We start from the raw sequence: 14,992 nt of genomic DNA, 5'->3' as shown, positions 1-14,992 counted from the left end.
GTAGACTCGCACTGAATTTTTGTGAATAGCAGTTTCATTAATACACAAGTGTTTCTTAAATTTCCAGCCTGCACTGTGTCTTTTGCGGATATAGAATCCAGAATCCTAGTTTTATATGGCCTGAAGTTTACCACGAGTAACCGGGTGACTGCAAAAAAAAAAAAGGCTATAAAGAATATAACTAAAATCAATTTCATCAGTAGAGGCCTAATATCGTTTCACAAGCTAAAGAAAATGCTCTATAGTATCTTGCATGTATATTCTGTTAAGGAAAAGTTATATTACCAAAACAAATAAGAGACTAATCAAATTACTAAAACTTATTAATAACGTTGGCTGTGTTTTTGTGGTATTTATACTGTTCAATAAAATATCGTTTATCGAAATTATTTATTGTTCTAATTTGATATTTCTTAACCAGCCAACAGATGGCGACTCTTTCACAAGTGACGAATTTATATACTTTCGAGTTAACGAATTCTAAGCCAAAATCTGTCTTGATCACACAAAATTACAAAAGAAGTTACATTCAAAGTGTAATCATTACTTCTTTTTCTTATGTATATTAAATTCTACTCGGAATACAGCTGACGTAAAATATCTGCTAGAATATTTTAAATTAAAAACGGTGTAAACAGATTTCTGTGTCAATATTTCTATGAGGATTCCTAGAAAGTTATTTATGTATAGAGCAAATAATACAGCCTATTGGTTAACGTTAGCTAGTTAGCTAGTTCGAAAGTTCGTGGTTCGCCGAACTTTGCCACAAAAATTCTTTCGCAATTTGGGTCCATGGGTACGCTAAATGAGTGACGCCATATTCCACTATTTGGTCAGACAAATGTAGTCCCAGAATTGAAGGCGAGCGCTGTTAATTAGAAGCTTTCACTTCCTTTTTAGTGTTTCAGTTTAGTATTAGAAATGGATTTAGTACGATAATTAGGAAACAAACAAATTCTAAAAGTTTCCCATATTAATCTAGACGATGCCTTTTTTAATTATTTACATTATAATTTTTATGTTTAAAGTATGAAGTGGTATTTAAATATTATATTATATATTTTGTTTTTACACACGTTAGGAAAACAAAATACATCAAGGCCAGTTCAATATATGTAGCCCTCCGGTCAATCAGTGAGCTTATAATGATAAAAATCAGGCTTTCAATATATATGTAGCTCTCCGGTCAATCTGTGAGCTTATAATGATAAAAATCAGGCTTTCAATATATATGTAGCCCTCCGGTCAATCTGTGAGCTTATAATGATAAAAATCAGGCTTTCAATATATATGTAGCCCTCCGGTCAATCTGTGAGCTTATAATGATAAAAATCAGGCTTTGATACTCGCAGTGGATACAGCACAGATAGCTCATTCTGTAGCTTTGTACTTAACAAACAAATAATATTTATAAATTTCAATATGTGTGAAATGATATACAACTTTGTCATTATGCTTTTGTAAGACCAAGTTCAATTCTGTTGAAGGCTGTATATTTAATATTTTAATGTTTTGTTCACTACAGAGAGTTACATGATGTAATAATTGTGTAAGTCTAGAACTTTCACGATAGTTTAGGCTTTGCTGGAATCTCGAACGTTCCTGAAATAGAGTACAATGTAGAAACGCTGGACTGAGTGAGTTAGAATAATCAGTTTAGTGTCAGTTAAAGGGTTTTAGTAAGTTAGACAATAAAAGTTAGTGAGTTTGTGCGTCTATCGATTAGCTAGGAAATTTTGCAAGTAAGTGAAGTGAGTTTTATTTGTGAGCTAGGTGTGTATTTGTTTCGGAATTTATCTTTAAATATTGTTTATAAGTTGGGCCACATAGTGAGTGTAGTCTATATAAAATATTATTGAAGAAACAAATAAATTCGTTATCGGTAGGTGAACTAGGCTTCAAATTATTTTTACCAATAATCCAAAATAACCCACCCAACTATAAACCACGCTATAACACTAGTGTCAGAAGTATAATTATTTTAACGAAAATATAACTTAGACTAGACTTCAATACGACAACAGGAAAAAGAAACAAGATCGAAAATCTGTTGGAGATGACAAATCAGTGGAATAAAGTATAGAAGAAAGAGACTGAAAATGAAAAGATCAAGAAGAAATTTATAGAAAATTAAAAAAGACCGGAATTAACAGTCGGGAATTTAAGAGAGGAGTTAAAACTAAAGGACATGATATTAAAAAAATAATTGAAAAAAGAAGTCTGATTGAAGAAAAGATCAAAGAAGTTACTCTTCAGATGTACAGAGGGATTATAATAATGGCCGAAAATATCGTTAACAGCGAGGGTACCCAACTGATGAAACAACGACTTCTAATCCTTATAAGTAAGAACAGTATTTTCAATTAGCTATACTCATTACCGGGTTGATTTTAATTTTTTTTTTATTCTAAGTAGTTAGCTTCGATGATAAGAAACCCACTTTGAGACTAATAATGCTTAGAGACGGCTTGAATGGGTAATGAAGAAAAAAAAATTTAATATAAGTTTAACAAAACACCAAATGTACAACGTTTCGACAAGATTTTATCATCATCGGGTACCTGATGATGACAAAACCTTGTCGAAACGTAGAACATTTGCTGTTTTGTTAAACTATATTAAAGTTTTTTCTTCATTACCCATTCAAGCCGTATATAAGCATTATAAATAGTCAGCTTGCTCTGATCAGAAGTTAATGTTAATTAAATCGTTAGGTTTAATACAAGAGTATTATATAATGCGGAAAAATGCTTTAAAAGCGTCGATATTATGCTTGTGAAGCAGCTCAAAATGCTTATGAATTCTGAACATTTAATACACCATACTGCTACATCGTTCACGTTACTACGTCATAAACAAAACAACAAACCTTTTCACACTACTTATATTTGTAAATTCCAACTAACCTTACACAGCTATTGGTAAAGGAATGGAAAAGAAGTGAAAGCATATTCTATAAGATTCAGCTAATTTATTTTTCAGTATATCGTAATGTATGTATTTAATTTATATAAGGATTGTATTTTATGAGTATATATGTTGAAAAAAAAGTTTTTAATTTAGATTATCTATATTTAGTTGTACTTGAAATATTTTATTTTTACAGATTCTCTATAAAATTACAGCCGGCGGAATGTGCCCTCTGGTGTCACAGCAGCGGCAGAAAACAGAAGTGAAAGCATATTTTATAAGCTTACACTATTTTTTTTATTGTATTTTATCGTATTTAATGTATATAAGAATTATATTTTATGTGTATATATATACATTTATGAAAAATATGTATTTAATTCGCGTTTTACATTTTAGGGGAAGAATTGTAGCTAGGTGTTTCTTTGTGGATTCTCTCTAAACTTACATCCTGAGGATTGACCTTTGAAGTCACGAAACCGGTAGAATGAAAACCAAATAACGTCATAAGAAGTCAGGAAATAATAAAGAATATAAAATATAGAAGAGTTCAAATACTGCAGTGTTTTCACAGGTGGGAACTTGTACGTGTTTTGGTTATAAATATATACTGATGGTTAATGTGAAACCTAAGCTTCAGTGAAGATTTGCATGTTTTCTTTAATAGACTCTAAGTAAGGGTAAGCGCTAGAGAACAAAGCTGTTTGAATGGTTGGTTTATGTTAAGCACAAAGCTACACAATGGGCCATCTGTGCTCTACCCGGATATCGAAATTCGATTTTTAGCGTCGTAAGTTTGCAGACTCACCGCTCAGCCACTGGTGTGTGTGTGGATTTATTGAAAGCTTAGCTCTCGAAATTATTTTGCTTTTATTTAAGAACCAATTAATATTATTTTTAATTTCTTACAAATATTTGATTTATTTAGAGACTTCCGTCACTCGCCCGGAGCTCTTAACAATGAGTGATAGATGTATTGTCTACTAACATTAAAAACATTCACTGGGTAAACTCGACTGTTCTTGAGGAGAAAGGGAATCACGGGGAAACAAAGGCCTAAACATCGAGCCGGTAAACGACATATGCGTAAAGAGCAGAGCACACCAGTCTCACATTATAACAGGTTACTGTAATGCTAGGTGGCTTACAGGCAGCAAATTCTGCTTTAGTAAGTTCTCTGAATTTTTTGACACTGTACTCTTTAAGAGCCGAAACTCTCAGACCATGAATAGTTCACCCTCACTGGCTTTAACATCATACCACATGTTGACCTCAAGTTCAACATGACAGTAGAGTCCATTATGAAATTTATAACATCACCATTGCCAATTACAAACCATCCAAATAACTCACCCAAAGTTACCCCCACAAATCCAAATCACCAACGTTACATGAAAGGTATAACAGCACATAATACTGAAGATTGGATGTTTATGTCTGACCTGTCTGACAACAGTCCCATGTATATAGCAGTAGAGGACTTCAAGCCAGACATTACCTTTGGAAAGAAGGTGAAAACAAGCTTTGATGTGACAGAGACTCTTATTTGGAATTTTCTGTTTGTTAATTCTACCTCGATTCTCATCTTCATCTGTCATAGGAGTCACAATGCTTGCAGTGATCAACCTATTTGGGAAGTGTGCATAAAAAACCGGAAGACAAAGTGGCATAAAACAATCGAGAAAACCTTAGAAAGGTGTCCAGTTTTCTGGCACTGCTCGTACCCACAATAATATCTTCATCAAGCAAAGTCAAAACAACAACTTGTGCAAAGAGACACCCCATACTAGTAAAATAATTACACTGAAAAAATCTGGACAGCACACAATCAATCCCAGTCTGAGTTCATGTGCATAAGACATGACCTAGACCAAGTGGAGGAAGCAAGAATTATATGAATATAACATATTTTCTATATAGGCGATCAGCTTCCTAAGCATAGGCAAGAAATGAAACGAATAATGCAATAAGGCCAATCTCACAAGCAATTTATTTTCGCACTTTCACAGGCTTATGACGTTTACAATGATGATGGTATCCCATTTTGTATAGATGAAGATCAAGACAAGACCTTTATACACAAATACGTTAACCAATGTGACAATAGTGACACGCAGAAAAAGCTCAAACTACAACAATTCCCTATCTGAACTAAAACAACACGCTGATATTTAAGCTATTTTAGATTACACGAAATGTACAGAGCTCTAGGTCCAGATAGTTTAAGGATCTTCACATTTAAAAACCTTACAGGAGCCAACCTGTTGAAGCTAATGTTGGCATATCAACCAAAGAAAAGGTAACATCCCTCAATTATGGACTGATACTGAAGGTAGAGGGTTTGCCTATCAGATTAAACTAGTACTCAAGTATTGCCATCAACATTAGATGGATATCATAAGAGAACAGAAATGTGGATCAACGTTGCTGAATTTGCAGCTGATAAATAGAAAAGTTTTGAAACTAGTCAAAACCCTTTGGTAGTAATTTAGATTTGAAAGATGCCTACAATAAAGTCCAAGTGCCCATTCTTGCTTACAAAATGTTTAGAATATGCACCAGTGTAACATTTAAGATAGGGTGTGGCTGCATTGACTACCAGAAAATGCATCATGAAGCATAAACGTTGACAGTCAGATTGGATCACCATCAATCCTGGTCTGCCTCAAAGATCACTACTCTCAACAGTCCTTTTGAACATTTACACAACAGATTTAGCCTGCCTTGACAGTCCAACCAGGTGCTGTGTGCTAACATTTGCTGACGACATTCTGCTGTAAAGCAGAGGCTCTAGCAAAGCTGAAATCAAAGCAAGATAGAAACATCTCTTAACGAGGTGTTCAAATGAAGCAATAACATAAGAATGGTTATTAATCTCGCCAAAGCCACTGTTATGTTCTGCACACTCAACGACAGACATGTTGATGAGGACAAGCCATCATCATCCTTTGTGGTCACTGCTATCTCTCTGGAAGAAAAGTTGAAGTAGAGTATCTTTGACAGACAACTGAACTTCACAATCCATATTAACACCATGTTAACTAGGACTACCAAAGGCGTCAATGCATCAAAAGCTGCAGCAGGAAACAGAGCTGAAGAATAGCACATACGTATGCTGCTCTACCAAAGTCTTACTCGCTTCATTGTAAATTATGAACTACTGATGACCAGTATGAATGTTACACAAGTACATAAGATTGAAAAGATACAAACACCTGATTAAGATGGTTATAGTATGTACTTCCACTACCTCTATCAAAGCCATACAACACCTCATAGGTTTATGCAAAATCACACAATACCTACAGCACTTATAAGCAAAATGCTTCACTAAGGCTTTGCAATTTAAAACTGTGCATTCAATCACAGAATCACTATATCTGTCAAATGGTTTTTATTTCCATTATGACCCCACATGCATCAGCCAAGCAGAAGATTGCCTGAAAGGCACTGAAGGAAATATTCATGGATGGACAGGTGCTATACAGTCACCAATGGGAGAAATTATAATTATCAGATCTCAGAGTTTTCCATGTTCAATAAATATCCGATGCCACTGGAACTTTTTGAAAGCAGCCTAGATAGAAAATGGGCAGAAGGTGAGGCAAAAGAAGCCTGTCAGTGCCTGTTTAAATATCACTATGAAGTATCACCTGTTATCATAGCCACAGATGGTTAGACAGCTGGTTGGACGTTCATTACCTCGTGGAGCAACAAAAAACTGAACCACAAGAATAAACCTGGAAGCCGCAAAACAAGATTTCCTCTGAGTAGTTGAAAGCAATGAGCCATAAATAGAAGTGACACCAACATAATATTTGCAGATGAATCATAGGCTGTACAGCGTACGATTCAGAGTGGTTAGTCCTCACACAGATGGCAGAAAACAAAACAACTTCATGGCAAGACCATCACCTGGAACTTTGTGCCAGGCCACGCTAAACAATGTGGCTGACAAGCTCGTTCGAGAAGCCTTTTTATCGAATACAACACAACATAAGTGGCAGGATATCTACATTCTTTTCATTAGTGAGGTAATAGTGGTAAATATAAAAGGTGTTCATCGACATTCAAAGTGAATGACATTGCTGGAAAACAAAGTACTATACGATATAGCTAGGAAAAGTGAAAGATGGGGAATCAATAAGACAGTACACCAGCCACTGGTAACGTCAAATAAGAAAGTATTTTCTACCTCCTGCGAAGCAGCCAAGCTCCAAATAAAGTGCAGTAACTGGTGGTGCAACCAGTAGAATTGTCACCTAGTTATCAATTCAATATAACTCTTCTCAAGTTGGTTGCTCAACCGACATGATATACTGTGGACAAATTGATTACGTTAATGGCGTATGGTGTGTTTTTGACAAACTTGTTATACAGTTCCTATGATGTGCTTTGGACAATCTGGCTAAAGAGCCACTATGATGTGCTTTGGACAATCTGGCTAAAGAGCCACTATGATGTGTTTTAGAAAAGCTGGTACAAGTCACCATGATGCGTTTTGTACAGTCTGATTACGGAGTTATTACGACTGTTTTGAAGAAGCTGGTTACACATTCGCTGTGATGTGTTTTGAAAAAGCTGGTTACACACTCGCTGTGATGTGTTTTGAAGAAGCTGGTTACACACTCGCTATGATGTGTTTTAGAAAAGCTGGTACAAGTCACCATGATGCGTTTACAGTCTGATTACGGAGTTATTACGACTGTTTTGAAGAAGCTAGTTACAAACTCGCTGTGATGTGTTTTTAAGAAGCTGGTTACCCACTCACTATGATGTGTTTTAAAAAAGCTTGTACAAGTCACCATGATGCGTTTTGTACAGTCTGATTACGGAGTTATTACGACTGTTTTGAAGAAGCTGGTTACACACTCGCTATGATGTGTTTTGGACAAGCTGATTTCACAGTCGCTATTATATGTTTTGGGCAAACTGGTTACGCAGTTGATACGATGCGTTTTGGATAAGTTGGGTACATATTAGCTGAGATGTGTTTTGTATACCAGCTTTTCAAAGTTTTGTTAGTAAAGATTAATAGTGTTTAATGCAGGTTAGATGAGACGTTTGGCTTCAAACGGGTCAACTGTTTGTAAATAAAATAATTGTTAGTTCATAGAAACTAGTTATGAAACTCTGTCAAATAACAAACAATGAATTTGGGAGGTATCTATATATATATATATTTGAATTTCAGTTACTGAGAGATTATATAAAGAAATTCTTATAGATAATTTAGACTTCTAATTAAATGAATAAAATAATGTAAATGATTTTTTAGATTATGCAGGCTCTGAAGGCGTCTCAAAACGAACTCTTCGTTGATCATAGTGATGCTTATGTCACTCACTTCTGTCATCATGCTTCTGTTATTTAACGTGAGAGAAAGTTTTCAACTTTGAAACATTCAGTGGTGATTTTTCCGTATAAAGTGCATTTATTTCTACATATACAACACTAGGAAAGCTCTTGGCAGAGCGACATCATATCTTGAAAAGTTCGATTTATTTCTACATATACAACACTAGAAAACCTCCTGGCAGAGCGACATCATATCTTGAAAAGTTCGATTTATTTCTACATATACAACACTAGAAAACCTCCTGGCAGAGCGACATCATATCTTGAAAAGTTCGATTTATTTCTACATATACAACACTAGAAAAGCTCCTGGCAGAGCGACATCATATCTTGAAAAGTTGGATCGTTTCGAATATTCGCGCTAAGTTACACAAGAGCTACTTGCGTCTAGCCATCCCTAATTTTGAAATGATGGACTAGAGAGAATCCACCTAATCAACAGCACCCACCACAAACTATTAGACTACTCTAATCGAATACTGGGGTTTCACCCGTCTCTATTATAGCGCATTTCTGCGCCCCAAAGTGCGGCGATTCTACGGAAAAGGACGCAAAACGTGGATCCTTAGATTCAAAGTCTGGCACGTTAAACACTAGGCGACGCTCGGCCCTATATCTCGAATAGCTGTACTGTGTAACAAAAATTTGTAACAGTTAGATTCTCCTGGGCCTGACACTACCTGGCGTTTAGTGCGCTCGACTAGCAATTTATTGTTCGTGGGTTCGAATCCCGTCACCGAGCATGCTCGCCCTTTCAGACTTGGGGGCATTATAATGTGAAGATCAATCCCACTTTCTATTGGTAAAAGAGTAGCCCAATAGATGGTGTTGACTACCTGCCTTTATCTCTAGTCTGTTCCTTCCAAATTAGGGACGGCTAACGCAGATAGCCCTCGAGTACCTTTACGCGAAATTCAATGAACAAACAGAATGAGATTCTCCTGTGAGGGGTTCAGTAATCTTTCTCAGTCATTTGGTAAAGCATTCATTACTTTTAATACAATTTTCCATATTTTTATTTGTGAATAATTGAAATGATTGTTTGTTTGTTTTTTGAATTTCGCGCAAAGCTACACGAGGGCTATCTGCGCTAGCAGTCCCTCATTTAGCAGTGTAAGACTAGAGGGAAGGCAGCTAGTCATCACCACTCACCGCCAACTTTTACCAACGAATAGTGGGATTGACCGTCACATTATAACACCCCCACGGCTGAAGGGGCGAGCATGTTTGGTGGGACGAGGATTCGAACCCGCGATCCTCAGATTGCGAGTCGAGCGCCCTAACTACCTGGCCATGCCAGGCCAATTCAAATAATAATCACCATTTTTACAGATTATCAAAATAATCTCAAATCGACAAAACAGTTTTTGTGATACTATTAAATTTTATCTTCTTAACACATTGTTTTTTAGTCTTTAATTCCAAGACAGACAAAGCTTTATTTTTATTTAACTATTTTAAAAAGTATTCGTGGTTTCAATTTCGCGCAAAGCTATACTAGGAGGGCTATCTGCGCTAGCCGTCCCTAATTTACCAGTGAAAGAGAAGGCCTTTTCAGCCATGGGGGCGTTGTAATGTGATGGTCGATCCCATATTTGTTGGTAAAAAGAGTAGCCCAAGAGCTTTCCCTCTAGTTTTTCACTGCTGAATTAGTTACGGCGAGCCCTCGTGTAGCTTTGCGCGAAATTCAAAATGAAAACAAAGTTACATTCAACGAATGCTTAACGTAATCAAAGTTACCGCGAAAAGTTGAGCGCTGGCGTTTTTAGTAGACTTATTTTTATACTATACTTTCAATATTAGGATCAACTACGCTTTTCAATGTAATAGATAATAATACAGTTACACATTATCTCTTTGATAGTTTTTCTATTTTTAACTCGATTAAGTGCATCTTTCTTGCCAGTTTGATGAAATTTACTTGTTAACGCTTTTTTTGGCTTAGTAATCTATACAATGACGTAATTTAATTACCAGTTAGTTTCTTTTTTGTTACTATATTCCAATTACCTATAATTTTAAGTCATGTATATACGTATCAGCATGCCACGTTCGGGGAAGTATTGAGAAGGACTGTAGGTGGTGGAAGGCGCCGGGAATCGATTCTGGCATTGTCATATTTTCTGCCTACAGAGGGCGCTTTTATACGAACAACGTCTAAGCCCACGTTGTTCGTGGTTCGTTCAGAATTGAGGTTGGAGAAGAGAAATCTAAGATGGCGAATTGTTATATCTCATAAACTTGGGTTTTTCAGATATATAGGCACATGAAATGACTGGCTTCGGTATCCTGAATAGTGCCTTTGGGATGCGAACTTTAAGGTAAGTAATCGGTGTACAGGTGTTTTAGTATCTTCATCAATTTCATGTATTTTGTTTGCTTAAAATACGCAAATCACGAGGTTGTTAGTTTTGACTAAAAAAGTTTTATTCAGATTGATTACAAAAAAAAGCTGTATCCATGCGCTTATAAGATCTTACACAATATACACGTAAAATATCGTACTTGGCTTACATATTAAAAACAAATAATACATTATTAGATATAAAAAAATACACCATATGTGACTTGAAATACAACAATATAAGTATATACAGTAAAGCCCATTTTAATGTCAACACAGATAGACATTGCTCCACGTATGCTAGATCCTAATATTATCCAAATATATTCACTATTATGCTCTACTCGAAAGTGCATACTATGGATATTCCAATTATCATCTACAGGTAATTAGGATCATCGTCAGATGTTCAACATTTTCATATTATCTCTATGTTCTCTATATAAATAATACGACTTAAGGATTGAAATATCAATAGCTTTCTTTTACACAAAATTTCTCCGTCACTTTAAAACAAGAATAACTAACGTATATATAGAAGGTATTTTAGTGGAACGCTTTCGTGTTATACCTTCAGTAAAACCTAAAGCTAAGAATGTTCACAGTTGAACACATGTTGTAAACATACACTGTTGAGAAGTTAGGTTATCCTTCATACTTATAGTTAAGTTTAATTCCAAAACGCCCACTCCTCATCATGCACGATATAATTTAGTTTATTTGATTATTTCTCGAATGATTAATGTTATATGGCTGTTTGTAAAAGATACAAATGTAAAATATATATATATAATTTTGCAAAATTTTCTCGTATTTAAAACAATATAGAATTCCAACAGCGTATTTCTGTATTTTGTACTTTGCATGTGAATTACGGACCCGATATTCTTCCCATGAAAAGAACCGTGCCAGTCTGTTTATCCATTATGAGGAACAAGAACGGATGGTCTGCTTCAAAGAAAGGCATGTTGAAGGAACCGACCCTCTCGACGATCGCTGCTGTCGCTGCAACGGCAACACTTCCTTTTTCGTCTATTTTAATCGCTGCACGATGCACTATGTCGGTCACGTGCAAGCGCTCGTTTTCCGGCTCATTCGAGGCAATCCCGCTGAGATTGGCATCAGAAGAAGAGAATAGATCATGCAGTCCCATGTCTTTAAGTACTTCGGTGATCTTCGGCGTGTCTTCGATTCGGAATCGGGGTAGTCGAACGTTGACTTCAGTTTTTTTCATGGTTTTGATAAGGTGCTTCAGGACAGTAGCGTTCAGCTTGGACTGGAGGTGTTGTAAACCTCCTATCTCGTCTGGGAGTACCAGAAACATGCTCACTCTTCGAATTTTATAAGGTAGCTCTAGCATACTTGTTTGGAACTGTTCACTGTAACCATAAGCCAGGTTCATCTTACCAACCATCATAGGGATAATGATGTGTGACTCGTCTGTGAGGTAAAACTTTCCGCTGGGATTACTCATGGCAGGATCAAACCTCCACAACCACTCGCCCGAAAAGTAGAGTGCATTAGCCAAGACTACACTGGTCCGAGGTTCAGGGGCTTCAGTCAAGATATCCTGGATTAGTCCATTTGTTTGCTTTTTTACCCAGTCGTTGATGGCATCTTGTGCTTCACCGGCATCGTTCATGAAGTCCAGTTCTTGAACAGTTGCGTTATAGTAATAACGTAAAGTAAATTCATACATGGGAGAAATTTCTAAATGATTTTTGATAAATATTCTATTAGCCACGGCAAGTAATCCATGATGAGAAGGGTCAAGGAACAGGTCATGAATTATGTTTCCGAAGGTATCGTGGATGTAGGATATGTTCAAAGTGCAGAATTTGAGGGCCAAGCAAATCTCTTGAGCTGTATGTCCTTTGGCGCCAAGATGACCCATCAACAAGACAGTGTAGACACTGAAGGGGGAAAAGATGATGTTTTCTTGGGGACTTATTCTAGACGAAATCCCCTGGAACATCCCCATAGTGAACTGCAAGTTGGACTCCATCAGCTGCTGGAATTCGGATTCTGATGGACGTACAGTCTGCTCGGCCAGAATTAAGTGAATAGAGATTACCAGCAACCCCGACCCCAGCCACCATGAATACAGTTTGTGCATGATTTCCATTGGAGAATCTTAGGGAGAAAAAAAAAGGAGATAAAAATCGGAAAAAAACAACAACTCTGAAATGTTCATATATTTAAATAGAAAACAAAATGTCAATCCAAAGGCCGAAATTAAGTAAAAGACGACTTACCAGATATATATATATATAATACTTTGAAGAGAATAGTAAATTTGTTTAAGTTTAAATATCATCATCTTTAACAGAAGTTTTCAAATATATATAGTTTGAAATAGGTATGGCCAATCAGCAAAATTGACAATTGGAAAACAATTAGCGCTACTATGGAATTCAAGTGACTTAGAAGATCTAAGGAAGACAAGACAGTTTGCAAAATGACCAAATAAACTAATTATTAAAGTTACGAGCTTGCTCTATAGAACATTAGAAACGGCTAAACTTACGTTATATTATAGATTAATTTCACTAGACGGATATTCTGTTTCGGGTATGCTATAGGATTTGCTATGAAACGCACTAATTCTAATATAGATATTTATGAAATGGGTGAACCATAACGCCGATATGATATATACAAATGATTGATATACGAGTTTAAGAAACACTGAGTAAATTAAGACGTATTTTTGTATCTTTTATTACTTTAAACGTTTGTGCTAATTTGATTAGAATATAGTTTTGTAATATTAAGAAATAGAAATAGAGAAGATGGACAGGATTTGTTCTTTACAAATGGCTCTACTGCTCGAAACTGTCTCTACAAACATATCTTATTGTGTTGCTATGCTACTCTTTCTCAATATTATCTCTCCATCATAATGATAACACCTTACATAGCTTAATATTCATTACAATCATACCTATGAATTAATCATATGACCAATAACTTTTCTCAATATACACCTTTATGCTCACAAACGAGTGTCCTCAAGCTACACATTGTTCATAAACGACTGTCTTAAAGCTACATATTGTTCAAAAACGACTGTTCTGAAGCAACACATTGTTCATAAACGACTGTCTTAAAGCTCCATATTTTCAGAAACGACTGTTCTGAAGCTACATATTGTTCACAAACGACTGTTCTGATGCTACATATTGTTCACAAACGACTGTTCTGAAACTACATATTGTTCACAAATGACTGTTCTGAAGCTACACATTGTTCATAAACGACTGTCTTAAAGCTACATATCGTTCACAAACGACTGTTCTGAAGCTACACATTGTTCATAAACGACTGTCTTAAAGCTACATATTGTTCACAAACGACTGTTCTGAAGCAACACATTGTTCATAAACGACTGTCTTAAAGCTACATATTGTTCACAAACGACTGTTCTGAAGCTACACATTGTTCAGAAAGGACCGTCCTAAAGCTACATATTGTTCACAAACGACTACATGTTGCCACTATTCAGAACAATTAAACTCGAATATTTCGGTAAATTTTTAGTACCTGAGCTAATATATACCGAATAAACGTTTACTCTTATAGAGGGAAAAGGCTATTTCTTTTAGGGATATTAATGTCTTTCGTTTCATTTTTTTACGCTCAATTAACAGCTATTAAGGTTTGTATAACGTCATAATTCAGTTAATATGATACACCAAAGAAAATCCGCTGAGATTATCTATAACGCTACACGGCAGGAGAAGGCATTCGAACATCTCTTGGAGATACTATACACGGCAGGAGAAGGCATTCGTACATCTCTTGGAGATACTATACACGGCAGGAGAAGGCATTCGTACATCTCTTGGAGATACTATACACGGCAGGAGAAGGCATTCGTACATCTCTTGGAGATACTATACACGGCAGGAGAAGGCATTCGTACATCTCTTGGAGATACTAGCTGGATTCAGTTTAAAATCTTCCTATAATTTCCGGGTGCATAGAGGCATAAATCGTAAAAAATAAAATAAAATGCGCGCTTATACTGGGAGGCGCCAGGTTACCAGTGAGGCTTTAAGGGATATTGTGTGTGTCAGGCAAAACATTAGATGGTGTTTAAATTAATTTTATTCAACTTCTTCACACTTACATTATATGCATTTTGTATCTCTTATGTTACTATGGAAACACGGATTTGTTTATTTGTAAGATTAAACTGGTTCACCTTCAGTCTTTCAGGTGATTTTTTTCAGTTCCACTTCTGCCCACGAACAAACTTATTCACACAGGGGAAGCACATTTTTGTGCGCGATGAAGGAGATTGTTAAATAAATTCGCACCGAGATTTAACTTTGGAATATTGCCCTCCAGTGGCACAGCGGTATGTCTGCGGACTTA

At 36.0% G+C, this 14,992-nt stretch overlaps 1 protein-coding gene across 1 annotated transcript; it reads right to left on the bottom strand.

Annotated features, from left to right (window-relative positions):
• Nucleotides 1–11,483: 11,483 nt before the first annotated feature.
• Nucleotides 11,484–12,737, bottom strand: LOC106470930 (leukocyte elastase inhibitor-like). Its single transcript, XM_013931509.1, has one exon. The coding sequence runs from the start codon at nucleotides 12,735–12,737 to the stop codon at nucleotides 11,484–11,486; it is 1,254 nt and encodes a 417-aa protein (XP_013786963.1).
• Between the last annotated feature and the right edge of the window lie 2,255 nt (nucleotides 12,738–14,992).

The sequence above is a fragment of the Limulus polyphemus genome, unplaced genomic scaffold (assembly GCF_000517525.1).
Source record: "Limulus polyphemus unplaced genomic scaffold, Limulus_polyphemus-2.1.2 Scaffold4301, whole genome shotgun sequence".
NCBI lineage: Eukaryota > Metazoa > Arthropoda > Merostomata > Xiphosura > Limulidae > Limulus > Limulus polyphemus.
Note: the sequence above shows the minus strand (reverse complement) of the source record. Positions and strands in the feature narration are given on the sequence as shown.

Bases quoted from the DNA above. Each gene is read 5' to 3' on its own strand.
- LOC106470930 (XM_013931509.1), bottom strand. From the start codon at position 12,737: ATGGAAATCATGCACAAACTGTATTCATGGTGGCTGGGGTCGGGGTTG.